This window comes from Daldinia decipiens (genome assembly GCF_022478715.1).
Source record: "Daldinia decipiens strain CBS 113046 unplaced genomic scaffold F4813scaffold_2, whole genome shotgun sequence".
NCBI classification, from domain to species: Eukaryota; Fungi; Ascomycota; class Sordariomycetes; order Xylariales; family Hypoxylaceae; genus Daldinia; species Daldinia decipiens.
Genome location: NW_026054545.1, coordinates 1535782 through 1563252, shown reverse-complemented (window position 1 = coordinate 1563252; position 27471 = coordinate 1535782). Strand labels below are relative to the sequence as shown.

Genomic DNA, 27471 nt, shown 5'->3' with positions numbered 1-27471 from the left:
AGCGAGCCGCGCTGCTGCAACATCTCAACAACCTAATACTTGTGCTCGGGGAAGACCTCGGCAAACCCATCCGCGCGCTGCACAAGATCATGCTGCACAGTCCCCGTCAAGCCGCTATGTATAAGCTTCTCCGAGTTATACACCTTGGTGCCGAGCCTCAGCATCTTGCACGCGACGCCCAGCGACCTGAAGCCCCGCGCGGCGAACTCGCGCGCTTTCTGGTTGTACATGGCGCACACCTCGTCGCTGACGTCGGCGATGGTGACGATGGTGCGGGGCCCCCCCTTGGCGCAGACGAACCGGTCGTTGCCGAGGCGGCACTCGGTGGTGATGCGCTTGGAGACCGGGTCGAAGGGCGTGAGTTTGTCTGTTACCCAGCCCTCGCGCAGGATCTCGCGGGCTTTGGGGTAGCGCTTGAGCGTCGTGATTGTTACCTTGTCGATGGGGTCGAGCGAGGCGATGTTGTGCGAGCTCGCTAGCGCTGCGGCGGCCATCATCCAGTTCACATCTTGTCCTTCGGCGACGAACGGCTCGCGAATGCTGAGCTTGTTGGCTGTCAAGGTGCCGGTCTTGTCGGAGCAGAGCACGTTTACACCCTGATATCACGTTTAGTAAACTGTCTATCTTCTATAGAGGATCTACGAATAGCATACGGCTAAAGACTCGATAGCCGTAAGCTTCTGGACGATCGCTTTCTAATTCGCTAGATAGGCCGCGCCCACCGCAAGCGTTGTTGTCGTGACCACTGGAAGACCGACGGGGACTCCAATGATGAGCAGCACCAAGGTGTAATGCAATAGATTTTGGATATCGGGCGTGGCAATTTGTAGGTGGTGGAGGAAGCCCCCGATCCAGGCGACGAGGATCCAAAACATAACAAGCACCAATAGCGACGTTCCAATGCTGTCCATGACAGCCTTGAAGTGGCCTTGGTCTTTGGCTCCTTGGACTAGAGCTGCGGTCCGTCCGACAAATGAGTACTTGGCAGACGTGGTCATGATAGCAAATGCTTTTCCTCGCTTGCATCCGGTTGTATAGTACAAGATATCGCCCATGTATTTGTCGACGGCGAGGGATTCGCCGGTAATGGCTGACTGATCGCAGGCGACGAGGAGCTCGCCGTAGTGAATCGATTCATCGTCGTCTTCTTCGTTATTCATCTCTTGATCCTTGCCGTCACGTATAACAGTCGCTTTCATGGCAATGTCGCCCTTCAAGCTCGCCACCACGTCAGCCGCTTGTTTTTCCTGATAAAAGCCAACGAAAGCGTTAAGGCAGAGAATGCCGATGATGACGCCAAAGTCAATCCAGTCGCCAAGGCCCACGGCTAGTAAAGCCGCAAGTTCCATAACTAGAGCAACTAGTAAGTTCATATTCCAGAATACCCATACGAGCGGCGGCACAGGCGACGAGCTTGCTCACCATAAAGGATGGGTCCTTGGAAGTAACTGAGCACCTTGGCGAACATGTTTTCCTTTTCAGCCACCAGCTCGTTCCAGTTGTATCGTCTCCGATGCTCCTCCACCTGGGCGCTGCTTAGACCGGTCTGGATGTCTGTGTCGAGCCATGAATCCGGCGGCTTGCCAATGTCGGTAGGCTCGGGCCCTGGCTCTGGTTCGCCCTCGCTAGATTTCCAGAACTGCCACCATCTTGGTTCTTGCGCCGCCCGCCCATCGCACTCGCGAGGCTGGCCCGACGCTCCACATCAAAGTTCGTGATGAACCGGTCAAGCGCGTCATATTTGTTCAAGTCCGAGCTTTTAACCGCGACATTTAGGCGAGAATCCCCGAACTTGATGTGCTCGCCAGTAGGTACAACCGGGACGGAACGCTGCCCACCTCGCTGCCCACCTTGCTGTCCACTCGTATAATTGGCTCCATTTGAGTGACGAGCCCCCCGAGCCGCAAGATTCAACGGATCCAACTGTAATGTAAGTCAAGTTCCCAACTAGCTACTCGGTAAACACAGATAGACTTTCAGGGCAAGCAGATACCTAGGTAGCTAAATATAACAGTTCTGTCATTCAGCGTAGCAGCTGTGCCAGGAAGTGCATACGAAGCTGAAGCACTAGGTCACTAAGTAGGAAGACATCGCTTTCTTTTGCGACGAGATAACATGCCCGTCTCGCTCAGGACAAGGGACACAGAGAAAGGACTCAACATACACGACGAGCAACGACGTCAGATTCGCGAAGGCCGGCAGTAGTGCTATAGACGAATCCATGATTAGTTAAGGGAGGATGCGAGATATCCAGAGGGTTTTACGCGGAGGCTATATTGGGGTTGGTTTGTTGACGTTCGCCCTGCTCAACCGGCAGTCTTAAAGTCGAGACGACGCAGCCATTGCGATATCCGGGCTATGTCGGTGGGAATAACTTCACCTTACTAAGTGCCAGATGATGGTTCGACACAATTAGCATCACGAGTTCTCAGTTCTTACTCGGTGACGTTGTTGTATGTCTCCGGCGAAGCCGATTTGAGTTTCACTTTCTGGCGGTTTGAATTCCTTATATCGTCGGGCGCATAGACAGACTACACCTATCCGACTACTTTACATATACTTTCTGATTGGCTAGGTCTCCTGAATGAGACTCTATATACGAAAGACCCCGTTACTACCTAGGATCAACATAGAGTTAGCCTCATTTATGAAGGTAAAGTAGATAATTCGACGAGAAGAGTCCCCGATCCGAGATGCCCCTATTCTAGGATTTCTCTTAACCCCTATATCCAATAATACTGGTATCAGTCAGTAGAAAGAAATTGCTCATTATCTGAATGAGTCAAGTGTCCACGTCGATACTGGAGGCAAAATTCGAAGTAATATCCCTTGAATTACCATAGTATCTACGAAATTTTACATGTGCTAAAGACCTATATTGGAAAACATATCCCCATGCTATAACGAATTGGTTGGTATAACGACCGAGTGAGAGTAGGTACTCATATAATACACAAAATATAATGAACAACCCTCCGTATCCCCTATACCCAGATCATACGGCTCACCTCCACGAGCAGTTTACTACACATCATTTTTCCCCGTACCCCGAAATACAATACTGCTGTAGGATGCACCTACTACACCGCAGGAAAGAATCATCGGTCCATTGATAGCAGTCGGCATTATCAGAACATTGATTAAGGGAGCATGCCTCGCGCTTGAATGGAGTAGTGGCAGGCAACATCCCCAGCTCGCGTTTTGCTTTCTTTGCTTCTGCGGTCTTTATCAGATCTTCCGCGTCTCTGGCGTCGATCTCTCTCTCGGCAAGAATCTGGCCGTCGCCGCCAATGCTCTGGAGAAGGTTGCCGCGAACATGGAAATAGCCATCAGGCGCAGTCGGCATATCGCGTGCCATCTGCGTCCCTCGCTATTGGAATGTTAGTCTATCGTTATTGGATAGGAGAGTGCTTTCTGTAACTTACTTCGGCGTTGTGGTAGACACCAGGCATGGCGGTAGTAGCAGCCGCGAAGACCGCGAGAAGGGTAGCAAGTGAGCCGAACTGCATGATGTATAACGTGGTGTTTCTGATGGTGAACTTGTCAAGTATGTAATAAACTAGAAAGCTTTTTTATTCCAGGAGTTCAAATAATTCCTGGGTGATGACTTCAAGTAGTTTGCTATGGAAATGAGTTCTGGAGAATTTCATTGAATATATATATGAGAACTACCTAATATATTCGGAGTTTATACGTAGTCAAACCGTTGCGTACGTCACTGTCGGTTACAAGAAGTAAGTCTAAGAATAGAATCTACCAGATGTTCATTACAAGCACACAATCTATCATACATCTTGGGTATGTCAATGAACGGGCTCCGCACCTCAAATTAGTAACGCGGGGGACGTTGCGATGTTGGTTTCAACCATGTTGCTAGTTAGAAGATATTCCCGAATTTCAACTACTCAGCTTTGCTATGCTATCCTATTAAGATTTGATGATCGTCATCTATCTAGTTGCTACGATAATAGCGAGATCAGCATACTATCCTCAAGGAAGCAGAAAGGCACGCATAATAGTTAACCAACATGCTTGGCTACGGATCGACATATACAATTTTATGCTAATATTTATAGACAGATCGTTGATAGGTTACCATATCAGGGATTGTAAATAGCCTTGCGCCTTTATATTAGTTACTATTAGTGTAATAACTCAGATTGTGTTGGAGGTAGGCATGTCTTAACAATCACAAGTGGATATCTTATACCTAATAGCTTATGATAAACATGTTTACGCCGTACGAATGACATCATGTTTGTCTGGGCCTAGATTCTAATCGGGAACAGGAGTCATATCCATGTACAAGATCTCTCGAGAAGATCATCAGCGAAAGTAGGATGTGTGGGGACCGGCAGTGCTTTTAGATCGACGGGTCAGTCCGTGACTTCGAGATACGCTCCTACGAGGCTACACAACTTCCTTTGAACCTCATTGGTTGAAGTATTCTGCTAGTTCCTTGTAATTCTTCAGACAGCTTTTATGCAGCCCTAAGGCACCTGGGGGATTCCGAAATCTCCTACCAACAGACACTTTCGCTAACTCCTATAGATATAAAATCTACATAAATTCACTAATATATGACATCATAGTAAGCCAGCTTCCCTCAACATTAAAGAGACAAGCTCTATCAACAGAGTTCCGTTTTAGACACGCATAGTAGTATTTTCTTAGTCCTAACTATTCTTGGATGTATTTGGGCTGTAACAATAGATCTAACCGCTGAAGAGATGAAGAACACTAGCAGATGGGTGGTATCATAGGGACCTCCAAAGTTAACATACCTGAATGCTTTCGAGTTGTATGGTAATATAAATACGAAATAAAGTAGTGTTCTTCTGCTAATCACTCTGGCTATCCCTGACCAAGAATTTCTTCATCGGTGTTGTAAAATACGAAGAATCAACATAGAATATACCGTTCAGTACTTTAAATACGCAGAAGTGGATGTGTATAAGTGACTGGGATATTTTGAAAATAGACTTGAATATCTTAACAATTTTTAGCTGCCATGATAACGAATGTAAGGCTATGTATAAAAAACGGCAGAGTATACATGATAGCACCGGTAAACTCCCTATCTCGCTCCCAACTACCTTATCCTCCGCATTCCCACCACTCCTTGAGTCTTCCCAAGGTGTTTAAGCACAAATAACTTGACGACCCTTCGGGGCGTTTTTATCCCAGTAGCAAGGGTTTCCACTCATAGTACACTGTCGATTATGTGAGCCTCGTGGAAAATATAAATTTACGAATATCGCCTTACCAAGTAGTCTATGTCGCATTGCTGTGGTGGATAATCGATATCAAACCCGTTGCCTCGTGGTTGGCACTGTCCAGGACTCCCGTCGATTCTTGAGCAAGCCTATGTGGAAGCGGCGAGTTAGTTGCGTGCATTAGGTAGTCTTTAGCTATAGCGGCCATAGTGATACTTACACCTTCAACCACATCTCTTGGATAAGTTCCTGTGGTAGATCCCATGGTACCTTGAAAGAAGCTTAGAAGACCTAGGAAAATAACAGAGTGAGTTTGCATGGTGGGCAAAGGCGATAGGAATGAACTTGGATAAAATATAAAAGTAGTTTAGTTTAGAATTGAGGGCTGGAAAGACTGAATGGGTTGAATTTAGAACGTCTCTTTATTTGAAAGTATATTTATACTATATCCTAAGAGTCATCCGAAGCCATGCGAGGACTCTAAATATCTATATTAGTATCATCTCACGACTATTTCTGCGCTAAGAATAGGATATGACGAAAAGTCATAAAATATACCTAAGTCTATATCCCATCAGTTCTATTTTGATTCTTCTCAAGGATTCTCACTTGTAGCGACTAAAAAGAAGAAGAAACCCGAATCTTGGTGTTGTGTACAATTAGAGACTCAAAATAGCCTATGATGAACATAGTTGTTAGAAGTAGTAAATATACCAAACTAGGAGATCTACGATTATAGGAGCCGTTCGGACCCGCTGTCACCAGTTCCACTAAGCTGCGCCGCGAGTATTTGCATCTATGATACTAGATCACAGGGATGTTTCTGTTAATCGTCAAGTAAATGGATTTGAATTGTTACGTCAATTTTTATTCTCATAGCCTGAAGGAATTGTAATGACAGCATCTATGCACACGAGACTCGATTAACACGCCTTGACGAATACTGGTTGATGATAGCAGCAGAAGCTGAGCCTTGTCCGGTGACGTATCATGATTCGAAATATCTTCACGAGGACGATATTACCAACTATCCAATATGTCAAAGCTTAGAAGTCATATCTCTAGATTTGGACGACGAGGAGGGGTATAAAGGGGTCTTAGTCTCGCCGGCAATGATCCAACTTCATCTCAGCATCAACAGAACACCAACAACTCTTACAAGTCTCAAAACTCATTTACTTTATACCCAACTCACACACCCATCTAAAGACTTCTCCTCAACAACAAAACAATCTACAAAATGCGTTTCACTATCGTCGCTGCTCTCCTCGCCGCTACTGCCAACGCAGTACGCATTCCCGAGAGCGAGCCCGACGGAATCTTCATGCTCGACCTTGGCGAAGGCCCCGTCGCCCGCCGCGGCGGCAGCTACACCTTGATTGAAGAGTTCAACAAGACGGCAGCCGAGCACAAGCGGAGCGGATACACGCTCCTCGAGGAGTTTGAGAAACCATCCGAAGAGAAGCGCGCCCTAGACTCGCCACAGACCTCGTGCCTAGCCAACACGAAGCTAGACGGCGTCAACTACCAGCAAGCCACGTCTCTGTTCAAGCAGCGGGTCGGCGACAAGCTCCCCGGCGGGAAGGGCATCGCGTCCAAGTACGGCAGCGTAGTCGTTTATGCTTGCAGCTGGAGGGGCGATAACTCGATTGACGCGGGCCAGATCGACGAGGCGATGGCCAAGATTGATGCCGACTGCCATACCCTCCAGGCTGGCGCTTGCGGCATGGAGCCTTGGGGGAAGAACTACGGACGGGACAACATTGCCAACCAGGTCTGCTGGGGCCACGATCTCTCATAAAGGGGGTTAGGCAAATATTTTTGACTCCTTAGCTTTTCTTAGGGACTAGTCTTGTATAATTAGAGCCACAACGGGGGATTGGTTGGATATCTGGCGAATAGGGGTTGTCACTCTTTAGGGTTTTGATTTCCTACAATAGCAAAGAACTATATCTTTTAAACACACCTACCTCTTATGCTTTTACATATTCGCTTAGCTGTGAGATCTGTTAGCCTTAATGTAAATGATATCAATCAGCCATCGTTCTCTTATCATATCATGTCTCTCACATCTATTATTATACCAACACTTTGTTAGGCTGCACTTCGTAGTTAAGAGAAACATCTAAATCGCATTAACATCTACCTCATGACAATGGAAATAGTAGACAACGAGGTCTCGTACCGTCACGATAAAGCAGCTAGTTCCTAATAATAAAGAGCACGTAACATTCTCGTGGGTCCCTAAGAACTTAGGCAGAGGATTTACACATTTTCCAATATATCTTAGATAAGAGAGAGGTATTTTATTAACCATCTGAAAGATAAGGTTACATAGGCCATCTTCTTCTCATAGAGCTTCTTCCAGCAGTACTTCGAGTCGTCCGAGAAGTATCCCCCATTCCTCATATCTGAATATAAGCCCATACAAGACGCTGGTACCGCAAAAGAGACTGGACGCCGCGCGCCCGAGGTTGGACCAGTCATAAGGTGTCTGGTTCACAAAACGAACCAATACCACGTATGCCATGATGGTCGTTAGGAGTAAGGAAGCCGACGCACCCGCTGCGACTGATTCGAATAGGAGGTCTTTCCCGGTTACTGACATTGTGTAGTTTTGTGGAGGAGTGTAAGTTAAGCCGTGCCGAAACGTAGTTAGAACGTAGTAGTGATTGTATTCGTGGAATCATGAGAGACCAAAATTTAGGAATAGAACAACACCCAGATCAGTGTAGTTGAAGACTAGGTTTTCAAAGATATGGAAAGTAACCTAGTTGATTTTGGTATACATCCATTTCCATGTAGTTTATTCTTTAGGGGTTATTGAGTCATGTGGCCACAACCGTGCGGCTAAGTAAGTACGGGCAAGCTGGTAATATGTGTGTAAAAATAGGAGTATATGGTATGGTTGATCGACTGGCGTGCTGCTTGTGCTGGTTAACGGCGCAGCGTCTGCGGGAAACTCCTATCAAATATCTGACCCAGGTCATTCAGATTCAGCCGTAAAAACCAGGAGTTCCTATTGACTACGTCATCATAAAATCGATGGACTAGTTAGATGGAAATATTACATGATGCCTGCGTTTTCTACCTGATCTAGGGTGTTCCTAGATTTACATAGCCTCCCAACAGCCTTACATGGATATTTTACGCCACAAAAACATGAAGATCGCTGCTCCAATCCGATTGACTATTTGTTAGATTCAAGTATACTAAATACGACGTTAGAGGAGGACTAATAATAGTGGATGTTGTACGTGTTTGGAGGTGTTGGCGTTGGTTGTAAAAGTATTAGTCTTAGCAATGTAGTAGGATTTAATGCATCCTATACCGGCAAATTCTTTGTAAATCGCATAGTTATATATTTGCGTCATTGATCTTCAAAGTCAAGCTTGGCATACGGAAAACTTCACTTTTGAGATCTGCGATAATCCAATTGCTATGGTTAACGTAGTTTAAGAATAGACAATCCAGTTGACCAGGCTATTTACACAGCGTAGCTGACTATAATATTCCCAACAGCTTTATGATTTTGCTGAAATGGTAAAGATAAGCTGTTGGATACTGATCGAGGGAAATGGCAGGGGAAAGGATTTGGCATTCGTATGGTTGTTAACAGTGATTCCGAAGATCTTTTTGGTGATGCGACTATATAGCTGACGCTTCTACGTGTTTCCAGGCGACAATATCAAATATCAAGACTTTCATTTCACTTAAGATTTATCTCATACCAATTCTCACATCGCCCTTTTTCTTTTGATTCAAGATCACCATCATGAAGTCATCTAGCCTGTTGCCTGTCCTTGCCCTCCTAGGAGAGAAAGCAGTGGCGCGACCCTACCGAACGACAGAACTCTCACAGCGTGCCACGGGAGATGTGAACATTTACCTTCCTCTAGACAAGCGGGTGGACACTCCGAGGTGGTGCATCATGCTGAGCACCGGGCTAACCGTGATGCAAGCCGCTCCAGAGTACAAGGCCGAGATCTTGTTCGCCGGCGCAGCGTATGGTCTCAGCGGCCTCACAGCGTACGACGTCTGCACGCACCTTCCCGGCAACAACGACTGCTCGCGGTTCGCCTATCTCGTTGCCGACGTCGTAACTGTGATCGCAGAAGGGGTTACACACCGCAAGGACTTGCCCCTTTATGGAAACGAGAAAGCTAAGGATGAACTCAAAAGCCGTGATCTGTTCCAACGAAGCTGTATGAAGTTTGAGCAACCTAAAAATTCTTCCCGACCAGTCGTTACTAATGTTGTTGCAGTTGAAGACAGACTCCTCTTGCATGGGCAGGACTTCGAAGCCGTAAACGTTATGCCCATAGCTTCCCGAGGCGAAACTGGAGAGCCGTCGGCAACTAAGCTCCAAGTCCTCGGTTTGCGCCATGAAAACGGGGACGTAGCCGATCACGAGTTACACATGCGCTCTGACATGACGGGTGTAGCTCGACTCTCAGTCCCTTCCCGGTCGGTGGATGGCACGTTGGAGCGACGAGGTTCTGGGTACGACTTCTTGGTCTCGTACAAGGCGTACAAGTATGACATGAGCACCCAGCCAGACGAGAATGGCATCAAGGCAGTTGCAGACGCCATCGGCAAGGACTGGGCCAGTAGGATGACCGACCATAAAGATTGGGCTAACTACATTGCCGCGGCGCAGTTCGGATCGCAATGGAGGATCAACTTCGATATTATTCCCGAGGCGGGTGACAACTGGAGCGAGAACGCCGTAAGCCAAAATGTCTGCGGAAATGCCGAGTACAACTTTTAAGTGAAGAGATATCCTGTACAATACTCTGTTACTTCATTAGGTTAGATATTGAGTAGAATGTACGACTCGTATAGTTCGTTGTCTTAAGAACTTGGCTCTTACACGACAGCTTAAGTCTTGCGTGTATCTAAGTTATAGGAGTAAAGATTATTAGAGTAACCTAAAGAAGATGAGAAGATCAACCAAGAGTAGAAGGGCTGTGCAATACTTGGTTTTACGCAGCCACTCATTGCGCCATGCTTTTGCAGTCTCAGCTGAATCCGGCTTCATTAGAGTTATTATCCCGCGTCCAAGTTGACCATCTTGTATGCAGTTAAGCAGATAGACGATCAGCTTATAATCCTTCCCCCGAAACTCTTTCTTCTTATGTTCTTGCGGACTTTGCAACTTTTCGTTATTAAAAATTCTTTATTGCACTTAGGAAAAAATAAGATCACAGCCAATATGGGCAACCCAAAAGAAGCTGGAGAAGATGTGGCGCCACCGCCTTACACCGCAGTCGATACCGTCGCGCACCCCCCGTCGCACGATGGCCAAGCGCCGTCCTACGTAGCCGTACCCGGCGGTAGCAGCTCGGGTGCGGGCGCCATCGCAGGCGTACGCAATAGGTTCCCGCAGTGTATTAATGCGTACTTCGAGAAGAAGTTCACATCAAGTACATTCCACCTAGGAGAACATGCCGATACTCCGCTCTACGCGGTAACCATGCACAGCGGATGGACGTCGAAGCCGCTATTAGAGATGCACTCGGGGCCGAATGAATCAGACCCAATCATCGCGACGGCGGGCCACGAGAGCCGGTGGAGCAGCGGCAAGCGCACCATAATCCAGATATTCCCGGACCCCGCCACCGACTCCACCGGCCCCTCAACATCGGCGGGCGAGTCGAGCTCCGGGCCCGGGTCCGCGGTGACCGCGAAAACCATCAACATGGTGCAAAAGCACTCCTGGACCCGCCTATGGCAGGAACTGTCCATCGAAGTGGGCATAGGAAAAGACCTGCGGCTAGAAGACTTCGAGTGGCGGCGCACGCGCGGGGAAGAGGTCAAGGAGCTGGACAGGTGGGGGAACGGATGGAAACTGGTGCGGCTAAGCGGGACGGCGCCTGGGCGGGCTTCAACAACAAGCGACGGCAAGGAGATCGTCGCGGTGTGGACGCTCAACGGCAAAATGAGCATAGATAAGTTCTGCAAGTTCCGATTCCTGGAGAGCGGGGCCACGGGGGTGCTCGGCGACACGTTCGCGCTCGCCGCGCTCGTCAGCGGCTTGAAGATCTGGTACATCGAGTTCCTGCAGGCTACTACTTCTATCAATGCCGCCGCCGCGGCCTGAGCGAACGCCGTGTACGATTATTTGCTAGTTACTTGGGGCCTCGTATGTAATTTATATACTTCGTATACTGCTCCCCCAAAGAAGAAAGGTTATAATATGTTCCAATCACTTTGATTTATATTAAGCTTACTTTTGAGACTAGAACCGGTATGTGTAAAACAACATCGCAAAAACAAAGACACGAAGTTGAACCTCTTGAGAGACAACTAACCCCCGTTATAAGCAACTACCTCTCATTCTTAATATTCGCATTAAATGGTTCCATATCTTTGATGTGCATAATGAAATCAATTAGTGGGGTACTATAATTAAACAGACACAGATACGGCGTATAGTCGAACAGCTGGGTAGGTAACTAACAAGTGGCACAGCCATCCTGATTGTGTAACGCCAAGGAAGCTTTCTAGGTTAGTAAGATGATTTCGATTAGACATGGCTCTTAAAAGAAATATAAGATGTCACTGATCTCTTTCATGAAGCCCTTATAAACTCACACATCTCAAATAGCAATAGCGATATTTCAAATATTGTAAACAGAAGAGCTTAAAATATTCAGTCAACTTGCTAGGTTAGGTTAATCTTGTGCCCCTCGAGTAGATATGATCCCTACCAACGTACCCATTTCCTCACCCCCACGTAACCGAACCCAACCCCATCCATCACCACCACCACACCACCCACCGACCCACCCCTAATCGCACGTACGTACCTATGTGTGGGTAGCCATCCCATCGTATCCCCCAAGTGCCGGCATGGCATATATTAAGCGTCCGGGAGTGGATATCTTCCAGTTCCAATGCCATTTCGACGGGCGGGAAGTGTCCTAAAATAAATAACAGCCTAAAGATAGGATAGGTAGGTAGGTTAGGTACGGAATACAATACCTACCTACAAAGGGAAACCCGGGCAATCGCTAAGCGAAGAGAGAAGCCTGAGCCGCACGAAAATGCGCCGGAACGCTTTTCACTGGTCGGAAAGAAGAGCCCAACGACAACAACAACTCCATCTCCCCTTTTCAATTGTTTCCTCTCGACTTAATTTACTTGTCAAATCTTTTCCCCTTTTCTTCTTCTTTCACCATTACTATCACGCAGAATGCATCGAATTGTTACACCTCTCGTACGTCAAATAGATCAACGTTGAACAAAACCGAACGTGCAGAAAAGAAAAAATTTGATCATCACACAATGTATTTTTCCTGTACTGACTTGATCGACGAAGCGCGAAAATAATAATAATCGTGCGCGATTCCGTGCCTTCATCTACCCTTTCTTGATACATTTGACACGCAAATCATCATCATCATCATCAATCCTATCCTGCGAGGACAAACCAACTATGGCTTCTTCTGTGGGACGAGTTACCCCTCTGATCCGATTTTTATCTTCGTGGGATTGAAAGGGTACCTCTATTATTGGAAGAACAAAATCCCCGCCCAACTCCCCGGAATAAAAAAAAACCATTGTCTATGTCCTTTTGTCCCGAATATATCCTCTAAAACCTTGCTGGAAGATGAATTTTGAGCGTGGTTTCACCTCTTAAGTAAGAGTGTAACCGCCGTCGACGCGGACGTCGGCGCCGGTCACGTATGCGCTGGCATCCGACAGTAGGAATGCGACGGGACCCATAAGATCGACAGGTTGACCCATCTTACCCTGAGGGATAAGAGAGGTCCACTGCTTCTTGAGGTCCGGCTTGTCGTCAAGGATCTTCTCGGTACTATTTGCGGGTTTTTGTTAGCCGCTGTTATGCGCGCGCGATTTGCAAGAACCAAATCAAATGATGGACGGCGTTACTTACAGAGCAGTCAGCATATAACCGGGGGAGATACAGTTTACACGGATGCCGGCGTGGGCCCACTCGACGGCAAGGGAAGCGGCCAAATGCCGGACGGCGGCCTTGGCGCTGTTGTACGGACTAAATGATCAAACTCGGTTAGTCTCGACCGTTAAGCCAACGCAACGATTGGATAACGGAGCAACTTACGCCTGGGGCTGCGGCACGTTCACGATGGCACCGGACATGCTTCCGATGAAAACCATGCTTCCCGGGCTCTTGCGCTCCATCAAGTGCTTGGCAACGGTGATAGCGAAGAGATATGTGCCATCTACGTTGACGCTCCACAACTTGCGCATGCGGTCAATGGGGTAGTCGACAGCATTGTAGTTCTCGGTGAACCCGGCGCTGGTGACGAGGTGGTCGATCTTTCCGTGCTCCTTGATAACCTCGTCAATGCATTTCTGAACCGAGTCTGCATCCGATACGTCGGCGTAATGAGCGGTGACCTTGGGCACTCTGGTGGCGCCAGGGTTCTCTTTGCGGAACACGTCAACCAGCTCGATAGCTTGGCGTTCGGCTTCTTCCTCTGTTTGATTGGGGATAAATTGTCAGCAATTGTTTCGCTCCGTTACAGCTCACCGCAGATCTGCAGAGGTATGATGTAGGAATCAGGGAAGGAAGTGGAGTGCAGAGTGAGAGTCAGGGAGGCGATGGGAAGGCAAAACAAAGCAGAGTCGAAACGAAAATGTGAATGGGGGGGGGGGGGGATTCGGGGGGTTTGGGAATGGTTCAAGAGCATGAAAGAATAGTAAAAGGAGCAAACTCACTGTTCATATCGACGATTGCCAAGTTCGCACCGCTAATAACCATGCCTTGACCCATGACAAGTCCGAGGCCACGAGCGCCACCAGTAACTACACCGACCTTACCCTCGAGCGAGAAGGAGGCGAGGGTTCGTTTCATGTGGAAACCACCACGGCCTTGGACGGGGGTAGAGGAGGGGAGAGCATCTTCCTCTGGGTACTCGACGGTGATGCTGTCGTCTGTACGGGCGAATGCACCGGGAGTAGGCGTAGAACCCTTCTTGTCCTTGTTGTCTGCGTTGTTGAGAGGATTGTTGTTGTTGTGGATGTAAGCTGCGCCAGCAGGAAGGGTTGACCGAGGAGCAGCAGCTCTGGCAGAAGCACCGACAGCTCGTGCCGACGCGCGGAGAAGGTTTCGTGACAACATTATGTGCGATGTGTGTGATGTGAGATGTGAGATGTTTAGGTGGATGGATAAAGAAATATTTATGGGGTCGACAAAAAATAAGGATGTATGGATGCCAAGTAGGGGGGAGAGTAGGAGAGTGGGAGAGAATAAGACAATAAGAGAATAAGAGAATATTGTTTATGTGTTGATGTTATTAATAAGACGTGGATGTGAATTGAGTTGCCCGAGGAGTAAAACCGAGCTTCAGTTTGCACGGGTTGACGAATGGATTAGACTGGGTCAGGAAAATGACGTATGCGGGTTTCTACCTTCAAATGGAGTTCTATACCGCTTTTGGGTGTAAGGAGAATCAAGATTTTGGAAGCAATTCGCTTGCAATTGGGAATCACCTTGGGTTTTTAAGAGAAGGATGTGAGAGATAAAAGGAGGGAGAAGGTCAGACCGACAGGAAAAATATTGGTAAAGAGTCTGGGAACACACGAGAGTGGGAAAAACTAAACCACCGCCCAGGAGGTCAGGGGACCAGAAAACTCACGATCTTCCTTGGACGCTCACTAACAATTTATTATTATTTTTTCTTGGGCTTCTTCGCCTTCTCCAGCCTTTGACGATCTATACCCCACTGGCTATTAGCACATGCGGTACCTATCTTATAGCGTAGTACTACGTACCTCCTATAGGTACCTAGGAGGTATTCTATGGGGCACCTATGTAGGTACATGCTATAAGTACTACCTAATGCAACTACATACATGTATGTAGCAGTTATGTTTGTAGGTCCAAGCTCCCCCCTAGCACCCCTCTCTTTCCCCCCTTCGGTTTCCTCTTAGTGGAGGGTTGGAGGGGTACATAGTACGATTAAGCTTAGGCCCATTCTAGACTTGTCAAGACTGTCGAGTTGGTCTGGGTAAAGCCTAGGACCAAGTCCTTCTTCGTTCCTTCAGGGCTCTATCTGGTGATATGAGCTGCTGAAAGGTTGTCTGCCCATTCGTATTATGCAGAGGGCTGCGCACATCCCGCATCATGTGTACTGGATGTATGTATGTACGTAAAATGGTAATGTACCTACCTAATGTATCTAACATTATGTACATATTATGTACATCAAAGCATATCCATAGGTACATCTATGTATGTAGACAAGTACTACGTACACCGAAGCATAAAAGAAAACTCCAAACAATCGGAAACAACTTAACAGCCAATGCAATGCGACATATGGCAGTTGCCCAGATCATTCTGCGTCCCGAGTACTTAAGCTCTTAAGCTCTTGCTAGGATACCGCAGAAGTGCGGCCCCGCAAATACCCAGAGCTCGAAGCAAGCGAGTAAAGCTAAAGCAGTACCTACACTAAATTGCAACCTATATCATCGCCTATATCATTGGGGAGGACGCCCCCGGGAATGGGTAGCCAACAGGAATATCCGCCTACGCCGTACACGTAGCGAACACAAAAAAAAAATAGAAGAAGGCAGCATGGAGCTAAAAGGGGATAACTCGAGTACCGACTTCCGGTGAGCGATATCGAAATCGAAATGCACCTACAACCGCTTTTTCTAATTGTACGCTATTGTACGACATCACATCCTCCTCATCGGAAGCCGGAGCCATGTCCATGTTCGTGGGATTTGCTGTCGCCAACTCGCCAACTCGCCAACTCGCTACCTTAACTACGTCCTATCTATTTACACTTACCCCACGTGCCTTATGACCTCCTTTCTCTCTCACTCTTTTTTTTTTATAATCCTATGACTGTGGGAAGCTTCCGTCTTGTCAGTCTTGTCAATGTCACCGCAACAGGCTTTTCTGCCCTTGTCGATTGTCGATCCGAGTCTTGTTCGAGTTTAGTTTCTGAGCCTCTCGAACTTCCAACAGCGTATCCAAAATGCACAATGATAACACCATTCTCTTTGGCCTTACTGATTCATTCGTCCCGTGTCATTTTGAATTTGTTCTTTGTTGAGTAATGCCACCCTGGCTTGGATTATATTACTCAGCCCCATCCTAGAAGTATTGGGTATATTCGGTTCATAGTAGAGCCGCACTCCTCCGCCTCCGATGTTCCGAGGTCACGATGGTTGCAAATATTGTTCCTATAGTCCCACGCCTAGGTAGTAATTGATTTTTTCTTATTCTCTTATTGTTAGTACATCATGTACCACCCACGCATATAAATCTAGCGCGGGGGGGTTGAGCCCTACCCCGGCCTTGAGGTTTTTGTCACACGAGCCTAAGGTAAGGTTGGTCTCACGATAGCTTCCAAATTTCCCCAATGCCCGCAAACAGTTTGCATCGAATAAATTATTACGTTTCTTTTCTCTTCATTTCCCTGCAAGCTAGAGGGCTATCCATGTATGTTAAGCGAGTCTTGTATTACATTATCTGATAAGACATATATTGATTCCCACCCCCCTTCGTTTTCATTGCGTGTTTCGCGTTCTCTAGCCTGACTGCGCATTCCTGCAAGTAGCTCCCAGTGGATGCTAGTACCACACACTCGACTTTGAAAAATGATAAAAAATCCCGCGAAGAGTATCAACCCCACTACAAACGCGTGATTTCCGAAGAGACTCTGCATATGCGTGTACACCCCCCCCCTATCTTATACAAAAGAAACAAAATCATTCGCCCTATTAGTATCGTAGGCTGGGCAAGTCTACCTGCAAGCTTATGACAATCACACGGGTAACGGGTATCAACTTGGAAATTATTTATGCCGTCTCAATGTGTTCCCCATCCCTTTACCCTTTACCCTTTACCCCTTTCCTAAACTCCCGCGGTCTTGGTGAACAAATATAATAAAGTTGCGATTCGTGATGATAGCCGGCGCACCGTAACGACGCGGTTCGACGTCCTCCTTTCACCAATACCCTACGTTGCTTCTTCTCGGTAGTAAACGCTTTCTAATCGTTTAGACCAAACATCCGGCGTAGTGCACCGAACTTCTTTTTCTTCTTATGTTCTACACCGTCAACAATTACCTCATCTCGTTCGTTCTGATATATTGCGGGAAGTCCTAGGCTCGTGCTTCGTTTGCCATTCAGCTCGGGCCTCTGAATGGCTCCCCCCGTGCCGCTTCCAACGAACAGATTGCCGGCCGAGCTTGATCGTCTTATACCCTCGTTCCTAGATGGCTCGCCTAAGGGCCAGCTGTCGTTCCTTTTAGCGGAAGATCGCTTCTGGAGCCTTGGGCTGGAAGGGTTGTCGCTTCGAAGGTCTCTTAATTGCTCACTACTTCGCTCTAACCTGGTATCACGCCTAGCTGCGCTCTCCACAAGCCCGGAGCGTTGAATTTTACCTGCCGGATCGGCCCGCTTGTTGCGTCTTAATATCCCCATTAGGGAACTTCGCCTTTCCCTATTTGGCGTAGTAGGGGCCGATACGGAAGTATCAAACCCGCCACGACCGGATCGTGATCGTGTCAGTGTCGCAGTCCCCAGAGCTTCGGAATTTGAACGAGTTAAGCCTGCACCGCCGATGGGGGCTTTACTTCGCAAACTCTGCATAGGACTGGGCATCTCAACATCGCTGTTGGGCAACGTCGGTGAATCCTCGTCTACTTCTGGTACAGGCGTAGATTTCCGAAAGCTGGCTGCGCCAGTAGCAGACCCTCTAAGGGTACCTCTTGATAGAGGCCCTATCTGTGCTGAAGTACTGGGACGAACGCTTTCTTCGTCACTAGAATCGTCAAAGCGGCTGCGGAAGCCGGTAATGTCACCTTCGTCTTCGTCGCTTGAGTTGCCGAATCGACTAGATATCTTGGAACGCTTTGTTGTAGGATTCTTGTTTGACCGACCAAACGAGGGGAAATGGATAGATGGGAGGACCCTTTCTTGACTTGACACACTACTAGATCGTAGGGTGCGTCGCATCGCAGGGGCCGGTGCTCCACTCGTAGCATTAGTAGCTAAACTTTGCCGGAATGAGGAGCCGGTTGGCGAGAGTGATCGTAGGCTGAACCGTCCTGAGCTTCTAGTTATGTCTTGAGTTGGATTGGCAGATGATGGACGCATGGAACTGCGCAGGTTGAATCCGCTGTTACGGGCGGCGCGGTTACGCTTAAAGCTGCTGTCGCTAGCATCAGACCCGTGGCGTTGTAAAGGAGGTTTACCACTAGGAAAAGAGCTGCTCGCTCTTTGGGTAGGTAATTCTTGAGTAGGTTGTGCCCGTCGTCGAATTGACTTTGTAGAGACGAGTGTGGATTTCCCATTCCGCGTCACATGGAGAGAGGGTTGCGTGGCTTGTCCTCCTCCAGTGTGAGGCCTCATTGTTTTTCGCATGCCATCTAAGGCCTGACCGGGCTTTTCTCCACGCAGGGACATGCGCATCCGCGATGATGTCGCTGGTTGATGAGGGGGTTCTTGAATATATTTGGACTTAGACTTGACTGCAGAAAGTTTCGTGGGGTTGGCAGATAAGACACCTTCAGGCTGCGTCGACGTTCTAGGCTGCGCTTCAGTTGCTGTTCGCTGTTGAGTAGCTGCCTTCTTAACACTGTTCTTTCGAATAGGGCGTGCAATCTCGTCCTCGTCCCCTTCAGCTCCGGCCTCTTCCATAGCTTCGCGCTCAAGCTGAAGCCTCTTCTCAGCTGTTAAACTACGCCAAAAGGCTTTTGCCTTTTCCCAATCATCTTGATGTAGTACTGGCCCCAAGATGTTAGCGGCAGCTCCAAGCTGCTTATCGGCTGGGAGTTGAGATTTCTTGTGATGCCCTTGTGAAACATCGCCAGGTAACTCTGATAATTGGGATGGTGCAATTTTGTCGATAGGCTTCTCGACAACAGCATCCAAAGACAAGAAACCATCTCCCTCGGCATTCCAGGGATCTTCGTACGCATCACTATAAATACTTGCAGAGTCGTCTGTAGACTGATTATCCACTGCGTCTGATAGAGCTGTTGCAGCGAGTGTAGTTTGAGGGAGTACTTCAGGTTGGATAGGGTGTATTATTGCTTTTGGCTCGAAGATGAGGGAGGAGGAAGCATCGTCATTAGCTTTATCATTAATACTCTGCGGCGAAGGCTGAATATCACGTGTTTTGTCTGATCCATCATCTGGAAACCCGCCTGGGACGTCGAAGAAGGGTTCTTCTAGTACGCTTGCGGCGGATGTGCCTTGCTCCGGAACTTTTGGACTGGGTTGTATTATAGCAATTTCGGGAATATCATGCGGTGGAAGTTGAATTGCATTTGGTACACGTGCTTCTGATTTGACAAGCTTTTCCTCAAGAATGGTTGAGTTGCTTTGAGAATTATCTTGGGTATCTGGTTGGGTAATCTGTGTGTTGGGAAAATCCTCTGTATCACTCGCCCCTCCGATGCTATTGAGGAGTTCATCGTCGGAATCGGAGCTTTGATTGCTGTCTGAGATGTAACCACTTCCTTCCACTGAGGTCACAACGGGTGGCAAAGGTTCCCTAAACCTTGAGATATTTGGTGCGTTTCGCGGGGTTTGTTCTCGAGCAAAAATCGAACCTATAACCTGATCGCTTGACTGCCCTAACGGCAGTTCATCAGGAGTTCCAGAGTTGCCGGGCGCGTGGGCGGATGAGCGCAAATCAGATGAATATGCCAACTCTTGTGGGCGTACAAGAGGTCGTTCTTCCGGTTCCCTTGGCTTTCTTTCCCTAATACTTCCAAAGCTTGGCAACGCAGGCCGAGGTTTCATAATTTCGTCGTCCTCGAGAGCAAAGTCTTTCCTCTTACTTCGCCCGATATTACTATACCAAGGCCGTTTAGTTTGCTGTGGACTTGGCGAGCCTGACTCGTCTGCATCTCCTGCAGATTCACCAACCACTGTAGCCATAGTTCGATCATCAAAACTAACCCGGACCGACTTTTTACGAGGCGTGGTAGTCTCCTCTTGTAGTGGAGATACGTCGCGAGATCTTGAAATATCTGAGCTTTTTTCCGATGGAGACACTTCTCTCGACGTCGAACTAGTACGTTTGAGAGCCGACTTAATAGGCGACGCCGATCTTGGCAAAGGGGTGTGTCGTACTGCGAGATTATCTAATGGAGTTGTTGAAAAATGAGCTTGTCGAGCTGGACTGTTTGAATTCGATCGTCGTGCATAACCTTCTTTACTGGAAAGCTCTACAACTGGTTTGTTTTTCGCGGATTTGGACTTATTATCCGGCCCATATTCGATAGGGGGGTTGGCTTGTTCCATAAATCTGTTAATTTGACTTTGTCTAACAGCTACTCCAGCTGATTCACTTGAAACCGGTGGACCTTGAGGTCTCTCAAAAATTGACTGTCTCGTCGGCACTGCGTCCAGCGCTTCCAGTACCTTTCGAGATGGCTGATTCATAACACTCTCTTCGTCGGAGACATCCTCGGGTTCGCCTAGAACATCTGGTTTTGTCACTAAATTTGGTGAGCTTCGACCCGGATAGTTGGATGTTGTTTGGAGGAGAGACAAGCTCTCGGTCCTCGGCATGTGTGCACCTTGTAATCTTGATGGCTGGTTCTTATTATCTAACCCCTCCTGATGTTGTACCGGTCCTGGCGTTGTAGCAATAGCCTTAATTGTGGAATCCCCCGATGTCCGTGGCTCCTCTGCTTTTGGCGGTGTCTCGACGTTTGGCGTTTCTCGCTTCAGCGGATCGCGTTCACTCGCGTCTACGTCAATAACAGTCCCTCTTGCCCTTACGCCTGTCGCTTTCTCGAGATAGTTGCTATCCCTCTGAGTCCCGTTATATTTCTTCTTTTTCGACTGCTTCTCTCCAGTTTCCTTGACGTAGGAGTCATTATCTATCGTAGGCCTTGGAACCATTCTCCTAGAATTTGGGTCATATACCATCGGCAGATCGGACTTCCCGCTTGTAATCGAGGATATAGAAGCTCTATTCGACCTAGGTGGCGAAGCGGGCCTCCGAGGTAGTGGATTTGCAAATTGCGGCATCTGGGTGTGGGTAGGAGATGCAGGTGGTGACTGGGCTCGAAAAACAGTCGGGTATGAAAAGTTTACCGAACTCCTGCTATCTGGCCTCTGCGACGAACTAGGGAGATTCTGAGGTTTAAACGGTTCGAGTTTGCGTGTCTTCATCGGTAGATCAGACGTCCTTACGTTACTTGGGTCGCCTGATGGTTCGGTATACCATGAAGATTGTCCTGGCTTCATTTTTTGCGATGCGGTCTTAAAATTCTGCATTCCCATACTTGTGGAAGCTTGGCGTGAACCCTTTTTATGATCTAGGGGTATCTGAGGCACCGGTGGACGTTCATCGGTCGCTTGTATCGAGCCAGCTCGATGCGGAGAAGGACTTCGAAATGTACGCTCTGCCATACTGCTTGAGCTGCTCGTTCTTTTAAGCTCCGCTGGGCGCGAACTATTGATCGCTGCGGCGGCACTTCCTGCTGAAGATATCGAGGTGCTTCGACGTCTCGTCCTTTTTGTTTGAACTTCACCTACGATTGTAGGCGTATGAGGACGTGCTCGGAGCGCGGCGGCCGCAGCAGCCGACGAGAGCGACCTGCTGGGTTTGTGATTTGAGGCAGACATGAAGGCGGATGCGGCGGCTGATGCTGCGTTTGGGTCCGCGGTTCTGGAATTCAGAGGCTGCAGAGTTTCGGAATAACTATTAGCATTTGCAATGTATAATCAAGTGAAAATGAGACGATGGGATGAGTTATGAACGTCGTCATGATGAGTGAATCGTCCCATCCAACCCAATGGGGAAACCCCCTTCACATCAACCAACCACGAAGCGACCTGAGAGACATCTACGCTAGCGCCCTCAGAGGATAAAGAAGCACGAGTCGTGCAATATTGTAATTGATATTCGGAACCCTAAGACAATGGAATGCGACGACTCGAGATGAACTAGAGACAGGCTGATGAGGTACTTACAGGGTTTGGCGGCCGATGCCTTCGCGACGAGCCGAACATCTTGACTGAGCGACCCGCAGGCTCAGGGCCTGGTCTGAATCGACTATAATGAAGGCTGCATGGGAATACAGTTATTAACTAATGCGTAGATAGATCTGATCTGTGTGAAGCCGCGATCATAAATCCCAAAATCTTAAACCGGCTTTGTGTTGGAAGAAACGCGGGAAGTAGAAATGGATTTTCCCGGCGCGTTGGAACAAAAAAAGACTTTGGGAAGCTCTCAGGAACGGGGGATCCTGGGAAGTCGAGGTATGATGATGACACAAATGGAAAGGGCACACTAAGTACATACACTAGTATGTAGTGGACACTACCTAGCTGTTCAACTTAAGACGGAATAGGTACAGTGCCGTCATTCTAATATCTACGTGGGGTTACTGCTGCTTCCCACGCATCAAACTCCACTCTGGCACTTACATACATACATGTACTGCCAGATTACCTTAACCAACATGTAGCTATGTATATATTGCGGCAATAACATTTTAACTATAGAGAAGATCTGGATACATACATACAACCGGTCTCGTGGCTAATACTGGAGCCCTCAAGGCCCTTAAAAAGACTCAACTTAATACCCATCTTACTATTGGCTTTAACAGCCAACGAATCAACTGTATTCTAAGCTTGGGGCCACGTCTTCTTTGACACTACTGGTTCTACGTAAACGATTCTCAAATTATATCCCTGCGTAACTCTTATATTAACTGGCATGAAAAGGCCAATTGAAAACTCTGCAGGTACACGATATACATGTATACTTGAAGTATATTTTTAAGCTTTTACATATACACATCCATTATTACTTCAGTAGGTACCTACCTATGTACCTGCCTACTTTTTCCATGCGCATTCCATCCGCAAGTACAAATGTGGATAGCGGGTCCTAATCTTTTAATCTGACTTTCAATGACGTCATTTGACTAACTAACGCAGGCGTATCCTAGGTACATACATATACTACTAATACCTATACGGAATATTAATGTAAGCATTTTAGAAATGCTTTATTAGCCATCGTTTTCTCAATGGGGGGGTTATTTTTTATATTTAAACATTCGTTGAATTTATTTACTACTAAAAGATGCCACAGTTAGGAGTGGACATTAACGAATCGGGCTATACGTAGATTTATGTAGGTACAGAGCCATGTCACCCAGGTGACGTTACCTACCAAGCATCAGACAGATATAGTGATATAGCCCAACGTATGTGAAATGGGAGCATCGCACACGTGCTCCACTACGTTTGGCCCCCTTTAATTCATCTTACTTGCCCTTTAGGTAGACTATCACCCGAGTTTGCTTGATATTAATGGGTAGACTAAAGATATATGGCATTGGAACTACATATGCCTAAGCAAGAGCACAGAGTGCGCTAAAAATAGGCCAATACATATGATGGATAGTCTCTTATGATCTATCTAGTCTATACGCCCCGAGGCATTTCTAACGACAGCGCTTAAAAGGGGTACTAATCATAGCACGATACGTGCATTTTCGATGATTTATAGGTATTGACAAGGATTCTCGACCGTAGACGCCAACCTCGTGAATGCTCGTTTAGTCTAGCTCATAAGAATAATTTACTATCCGCTGCGTGACTAGTATTATTCCGAGGTTGGAAAGGGTGAATTGAAGCGCTACGACGAGACTTCGCGGTTGGTAGATGGCCTTGGGTTGCGAGAAACATACGAGTCGAACAGAAGTAAGGTGAGAAACGACACTTGGGATTCAAACTCCGGGCAGGTGACGTATCTAGGCTGGCGGTCCTAGAAAACTGATGCGAAAGAAGTGTTTCGAAAATGCAATAAGAGTTGAGAAGGCGATCGTGACACACGCTGTCAATGCTGGGATACCGAATAGTCCAACCAATCGAAGACAAGAGTCGGATACTTGTCACTGGCTCACGTAGATGCCTTGAAAACTACTATCCACTCCTCCGCCGCCCTTATTACCACGCGCCCGTGGATGACTAGGCATATCTACTTCCAGTCCCTCTTCTTCGTAGTGATCCTCAGAACCAAAACCGTTTTCTTGATCTTCTTCGTGGATTTGACCTTGGTGCAGGCCCTGATCTTCATCATGATCATTCAGATGAGGTCGAGGAGGAGGAGCATGCCCAGCCGTAGACGCGAGGTTGCGATCAGGGGCATTAGAGTTGTTCTTCGTTGCCATTTTTCCTGCCTTCTTGCCTTTGCGCGACTTCATTTTCGCCTTCTCCAATAACCTACGCCGCTCTGCTTCTTCCCGGCGTCGTCGGCGGTCTTTGATCTCGTATTGCCTAATCAAGGCTTCAGGTGGACGGCCAAAGATTCGTTCGTACTCGCAGAATTCACATATCCAAATATCCTCTGGGGCCGGTGGGTGGTGGAAATTCTGGAATTCAGTTTCTTTACGGCGTTGTTTGGCCGCCTGCAAGAGGGAATTGCCGCGACGCTTCGATTTCTTCGGTGGCACATTACCCTGGGCTGCTCCTTTGCCTGCCTCGTTGGTTGCTGCGTTGATTCCTCCCTGCATACTTCCTGGTCTATTCGGGGGAGGGCCTGATCCACTTTGAGATCTAGCACCAAGACCATTGCACGAGTCTTTCGAGTCTGAATGAGACTGGTTCATATGGTTTGAGGGCCCCATATTTGACGGCGCCGGATCAGAGCCAGGCCAGGAAACAGGGTTTTGGGAATCAAACGTGAAGGTAAACTGTGCTGATGATGTTGGACTAGACTTCGTAGATGTTTCTTGGTGTAAAAGACTGATATTTTCTTGGCCTGGGGGTACCTGAAGTTTCTCTGCACTGGCGATAGCACTGGAGATAATTCCGGAATTCTCGCCTATGACGAAGTAAGATATGTTAGTGATTGATTGCTTTTGAATGGTATTATATTGTTGCCTAGAGATTGCTACCAAAAAAAAAAATCAAACAAAAGGATGTGGACTTTTCGTTGGACAGAGATAATCAAAGGTGAAGAAATTCGACGAAACGGGGCTTACCTGCAGGCGGCGATGGATATTGTACACCACCTGGTCTGAGTTTATTAGGGGTCCGGTTTCCCCAGTTGCTATTCGGGTCTGACAGGGTTCTTAATGGGCTCCTACCATTGCGTACCCGGCCGTACCTACCTCTGCCGGGACCAGAAATTCCTTGCCCGCCCGTTACAAGACCGCCGGATTGATAATAAGCTGCAGAAGCTGATCCGGAGATATCTAAGGATCCTTCGTCACCTGTTCCTACGGGCGATGATACTCCTAGCGCTCCAAGATCATTCAACACGTGCGTCCCATTCAAAATCGTCTCACCAGCAGTTGGAATCTTCCGCTTCTTCTTATTGTTGCTGTTTTCAAAGGAATCGTAACCGTCTGCGGAGGATGCGGTAGAAGGCGGTGGCTGCGGATTTGGTTGCCGAGATTGACCCTGTCGTAGAGGGGCACGAGTCGCATGTCCTGACGAATCGTGGAGGGGTCGTGATACGAAAGCTCTCCGAGCTTGTCCAATTAGTGAATGACCGTCGTTTTCGTTACCTAGGCCGTTTCTACGGAGACCGGCTTCTTGCCCTAATTCAGCTGCGTTCTCTCGATGTGCTACACTTAGAGGCTCGGCTCCTAACGACACCAAATCTTCCTTAGCATTATATGGGTAAACAAACAGGGGCGCTGAAGTTTGAGGTGCCGGGGGGTATTGAATGCTATCGGCGACATCTGGAGAAAGTCGTTCACGTAGTCGACGTTTCGGAAGAGGTCGAATAGGCCGGTCAGGAAATAGTGAGGAAGACTCGGGAGACATATTCTCTGAAGGTCCTGCTCCGCGAGCAAATCGCGAGAGTGTTAGCCAAACGGCCTTCAACGGAGATACAACGCAGAAACACATGGTAGTAAAAGAAACTCAGAGGCATCCTTGACGGTCATATGTCGAATGCGACGCGGGGTTTGTTAGAGACTCGGTTCGCTGAAATATGGGTCTCTAGCCATTCCCCCAACAGCGACGCGAATGTGTGACGCGGAAGAGCAGGTGGCAGTTTTCGAGACCATATCCACATGCCCAGCCAGTTTTCAGGCTGACAAGCGTGTCGGCTCTAGCAATCATCTCTTTTCTATGGCGGATGTCCCTCACCGAGGCCTCACCGAGGAAACGACGTACCCATTACATCCCACTATTACAATTGTAGCACTGACAGCCCAGCTGTCTCCTCCAATGTGTTCCTACTTTGCTCAACTCGTCTGCTTAGAGCAAGAGAAGAGGGTTCGCGCGGTAAGCTATCGTACAGCAATCGAGACAGGTTCAAAGACGGCGGATACACAATTTCGCGGTTGCGTTCGTTGCAGCGACCTTCTCCTTTTCTATATATTTATGGTAAGATTAATACCGGACCTCTAAGTAAACGGTAGGCAATTCTATCGGAGCCAACTGCTAGACCTTAGCTAGAAAGTGTCACTGAGCCTCTGGCAAGCGTGCCGCTGCTTTTTGAAAGCAGAAGATCCCGAATGGGGTTTTTTTTGTACATACAGAAATGGCAGTCCACGGAAGCTGGTCGAGGTGGTGGGCTTAGATGACCAATACAACCTAAGACGAGTCTCCGTAGTGTTCCGTATTCAAGAAGGTCCCCCTTTTGGCGGGGAAGATTGATAGAATGGATTTACGATAAGGACCGATTCGTACAAGCTAAGTAGAAATCTCGATGCCGTGACAATGGTATGCAAAGACGTTGCAAAAGCAAGAGCAAAAAGATGTTTGATCGTTGTTGGGATTTTGGTATGAGGAAGAATCAGGTGGGAGTTCCTAATAAGTTTCGGCAACGTTGAGTAAGGTGGCAGGTACCTACAAGGTAAGGAGATCAGTTGTGCTGGCGATATGTAATTGACTGAGGGATGGCTGCCCACACTGTCACACGAAAGGGTTTAGGGATCGATGTACTGTACGAAATACACGAAATACGTAGGTACAAGGGCCAATCAACCCTGAAATTGCTCCATTAGTAATCTTAGTGAACTTTATGTAAATGAGTTCGAACTGAAGTGCGGTTGGTATGTATTGGAAGCCAGATTGGTCGGAACACAGGCACCTAGGGTACATAATAAATGGTACTTACAATTGCTAAATACCTCCCTACATACATGTACCTACCTACATACTGTGTTCCACTTTGTCCCGACACAGGCAAGACAGGTAGGTAATCCCACCTTCATCTTGCCCGCCACACCAGGAACATCAGGTAAAGTGACGTCCATTATCCCCCTCCTATCAATTTCCCCATCTCCAATCAACGCCACCTAAT

The 27471-nt window shown here is 47.7% G+C and overlaps 7 protein-coding genes across 7 annotated transcripts; 3 read left to right on the top strand and 4 right to left on the bottom strand.

Annotated features, from left to right (window-relative positions):
* Positions 1-32: 32 nt before the first annotated feature.
* On the bottom strand, positions 33-3509 carry F4813DRAFT_385158 (uncharacterized protein; the record flags this gene model as incomplete). Its single annotated transcript, XM_049246208.1, has 5 exons — positions 33-596; positions 723-1351; positions 1423-1698; positions 3082-3370; positions 3426-3509. The coding sequence occupies 5 exons, from the start codon at positions 3507-3509 to the stop codon at positions 33-35; spliced, it is 1842 nt and encodes a 613-aa protein (XP_049104409.1).
* Positions 3510-6362: 2853 nt separating this feature from the next.
* Positions 6363-7117, top strand: F4813DRAFT_397028 (uncharacterized protein). The gene has a single exon (XM_049247902.1). It carries the CDS (start codon positions 6457-6459, stop codon positions 7015-7017), a length of 561 nt encoding a protein of 186 aa, XP_049104408.1. The 5' UTR covers positions 6363-6456; the 3' UTR covers positions 7018-7117.
* A 1406-nt stretch (positions 7118-8523) lies between these two features.
* On the top strand, positions 8524-10170 carry F4813DRAFT_108310 (uncharacterized protein). The gene is made up of 2 exons (XM_049238477.1): positions 8524-9421; positions 9482-10170. Exons 1-2 carry the CDS (start codon positions 8992-8994, stop codon positions 9985-9987), a joined length of 936 nt encoding a protein of 311 aa, XP_049104407.1. The 5' UTR covers positions 8524-8991; the 3' UTR covers positions 9988-10170.
* Positions 10171-10431: 261 nt separating this feature from the next.
* On the top strand, positions 10432-11319 carry F4813DRAFT_385155 (uncharacterized protein; the record flags this gene model as incomplete). Its single annotated transcript, XM_049246207.1, has 1 exon — positions 10432-11319. One exon carries the CDS (start codon positions 10432-10434, stop codon positions 11317-11319), a length of 888 nt encoding a protein of 295 aa, XP_049104406.1.
* A 1409-nt stretch (positions 11320-12728) lies between these two features.
* Positions 12729-14830, bottom strand: F4813DRAFT_108212 (NAD(P)-binding protein). The gene is made up of 4 exons (XM_049238476.1): positions 13926-14830; positions 13306-13684; positions 13120-13236; positions 12729-13038 (listed from the first exon to the last, which is right to left on the bottom strand). Exons 1-4 carry the CDS (start codon positions 14326-14328, stop codon positions 12858-12860), a joined length of 1080 nt encoding a protein of 359 aa, XP_049104405.1. The 5' UTR covers positions 14329-14830; the 3' UTR covers positions 12729-12857.
* Positions 14831-17050: 2220 nt separating this feature from the next.
* Positions 17051-22482, bottom strand: F4813DRAFT_108197 (uncharacterized protein). Its single transcript, XM_049238475.1, has 2 exons — positions 22164-22482; positions 17051-21872 (listed from the first exon to the last, which is right to left on the bottom strand). Exons 1-2 carry the CDS (start codon positions 22200-22202, stop codon positions 17214-17216), a joined length of 4698 nt encoding a protein of 1565 aa, XP_049104404.1. The 5' UTR covers positions 22203-22482; the 3' UTR covers positions 17051-17213.
* Positions 22483-24100: 1618 nt separating this feature from the next.
* F4813DRAFT_385152 (uncharacterized protein) lies at positions 24101-26066 on the bottom strand (the record flags this gene model as incomplete). Its single annotated transcript, XM_049246206.1, has 3 exons — positions 24101-25032; positions 25193-25270; positions 25322-26066. 3 exons carry the CDS (start codon positions 26064-26066, stop codon positions 24101-24103), a joined length of 1755 nt encoding a protein of 584 aa, XP_049104403.1.
* Positions 26067-27471: the final 1405 nt, after the last annotated feature.

What these genes read in the sequence shown, in the direction of transcription:
- F4813DRAFT_397028 (XM_049247902.1), top strand. Translation starts at nt 6,457, where the DNA reads ATGCGTTTCACTATCGTCGCTGCTCTCCTCGCCGCTACTGCCAACGCA.
- F4813DRAFT_108310 (XM_049238477.1), top strand. Translation starts at nt 8,992, where the DNA reads ATGAAGTCATCTAGCCTGTTGCCTGTCCTTGCCCTCCTAGGAGAGAAA. An exon ending in TGATCTGTTCCAACGAAGCT is followed by an intron (nt 9,422 to 9,481) that starts GTATGAAGTTTG and finishes ATGTTGTTGCAG; the next exon opens with TTGAAGACAGACTCCTCTTG.
- F4813DRAFT_108212 (XM_049238476.1), bottom strand. Translation starts at nt 14,328, where the DNA reads ATGTTGTCACGAAACCTTCTCCGCGCGTCGGCACGAGCTGTCGGTGCT. An exon ending in GGCAATCGTCGATATGAACA is followed by an intron (nt 13,685 to 13,925) that starts GTGAGTTTGCTC and finishes CCAATCAAACAG; the next exon opens with AGGAAGAAGCCGAACGCCAA. An exon ending in GGTTATATGCTGACTGCTCT is followed by an intron (nt 13,039 to 13,119) that starts GTAAGTAACGCC and finishes ACCCGCAAATAG; the next exon opens with TACCGAGAAGATCCTTGACG.
- F4813DRAFT_108197 (XM_049238475.1), bottom strand. Translation starts at nt 22,202, where the DNA reads ATGTTCGGCTCGTCGCGAAGGCATCGGCCGCCAAACCCT. An exon ending in GGCATCGGCCGCCAAACCCT is followed by an intron (nt 21,873 to 22,163) that starts GTAAGTACCTCA and finishes GAAACTCTGCAG; the next exon opens with CCTCTGAATTCCAGAACCGC.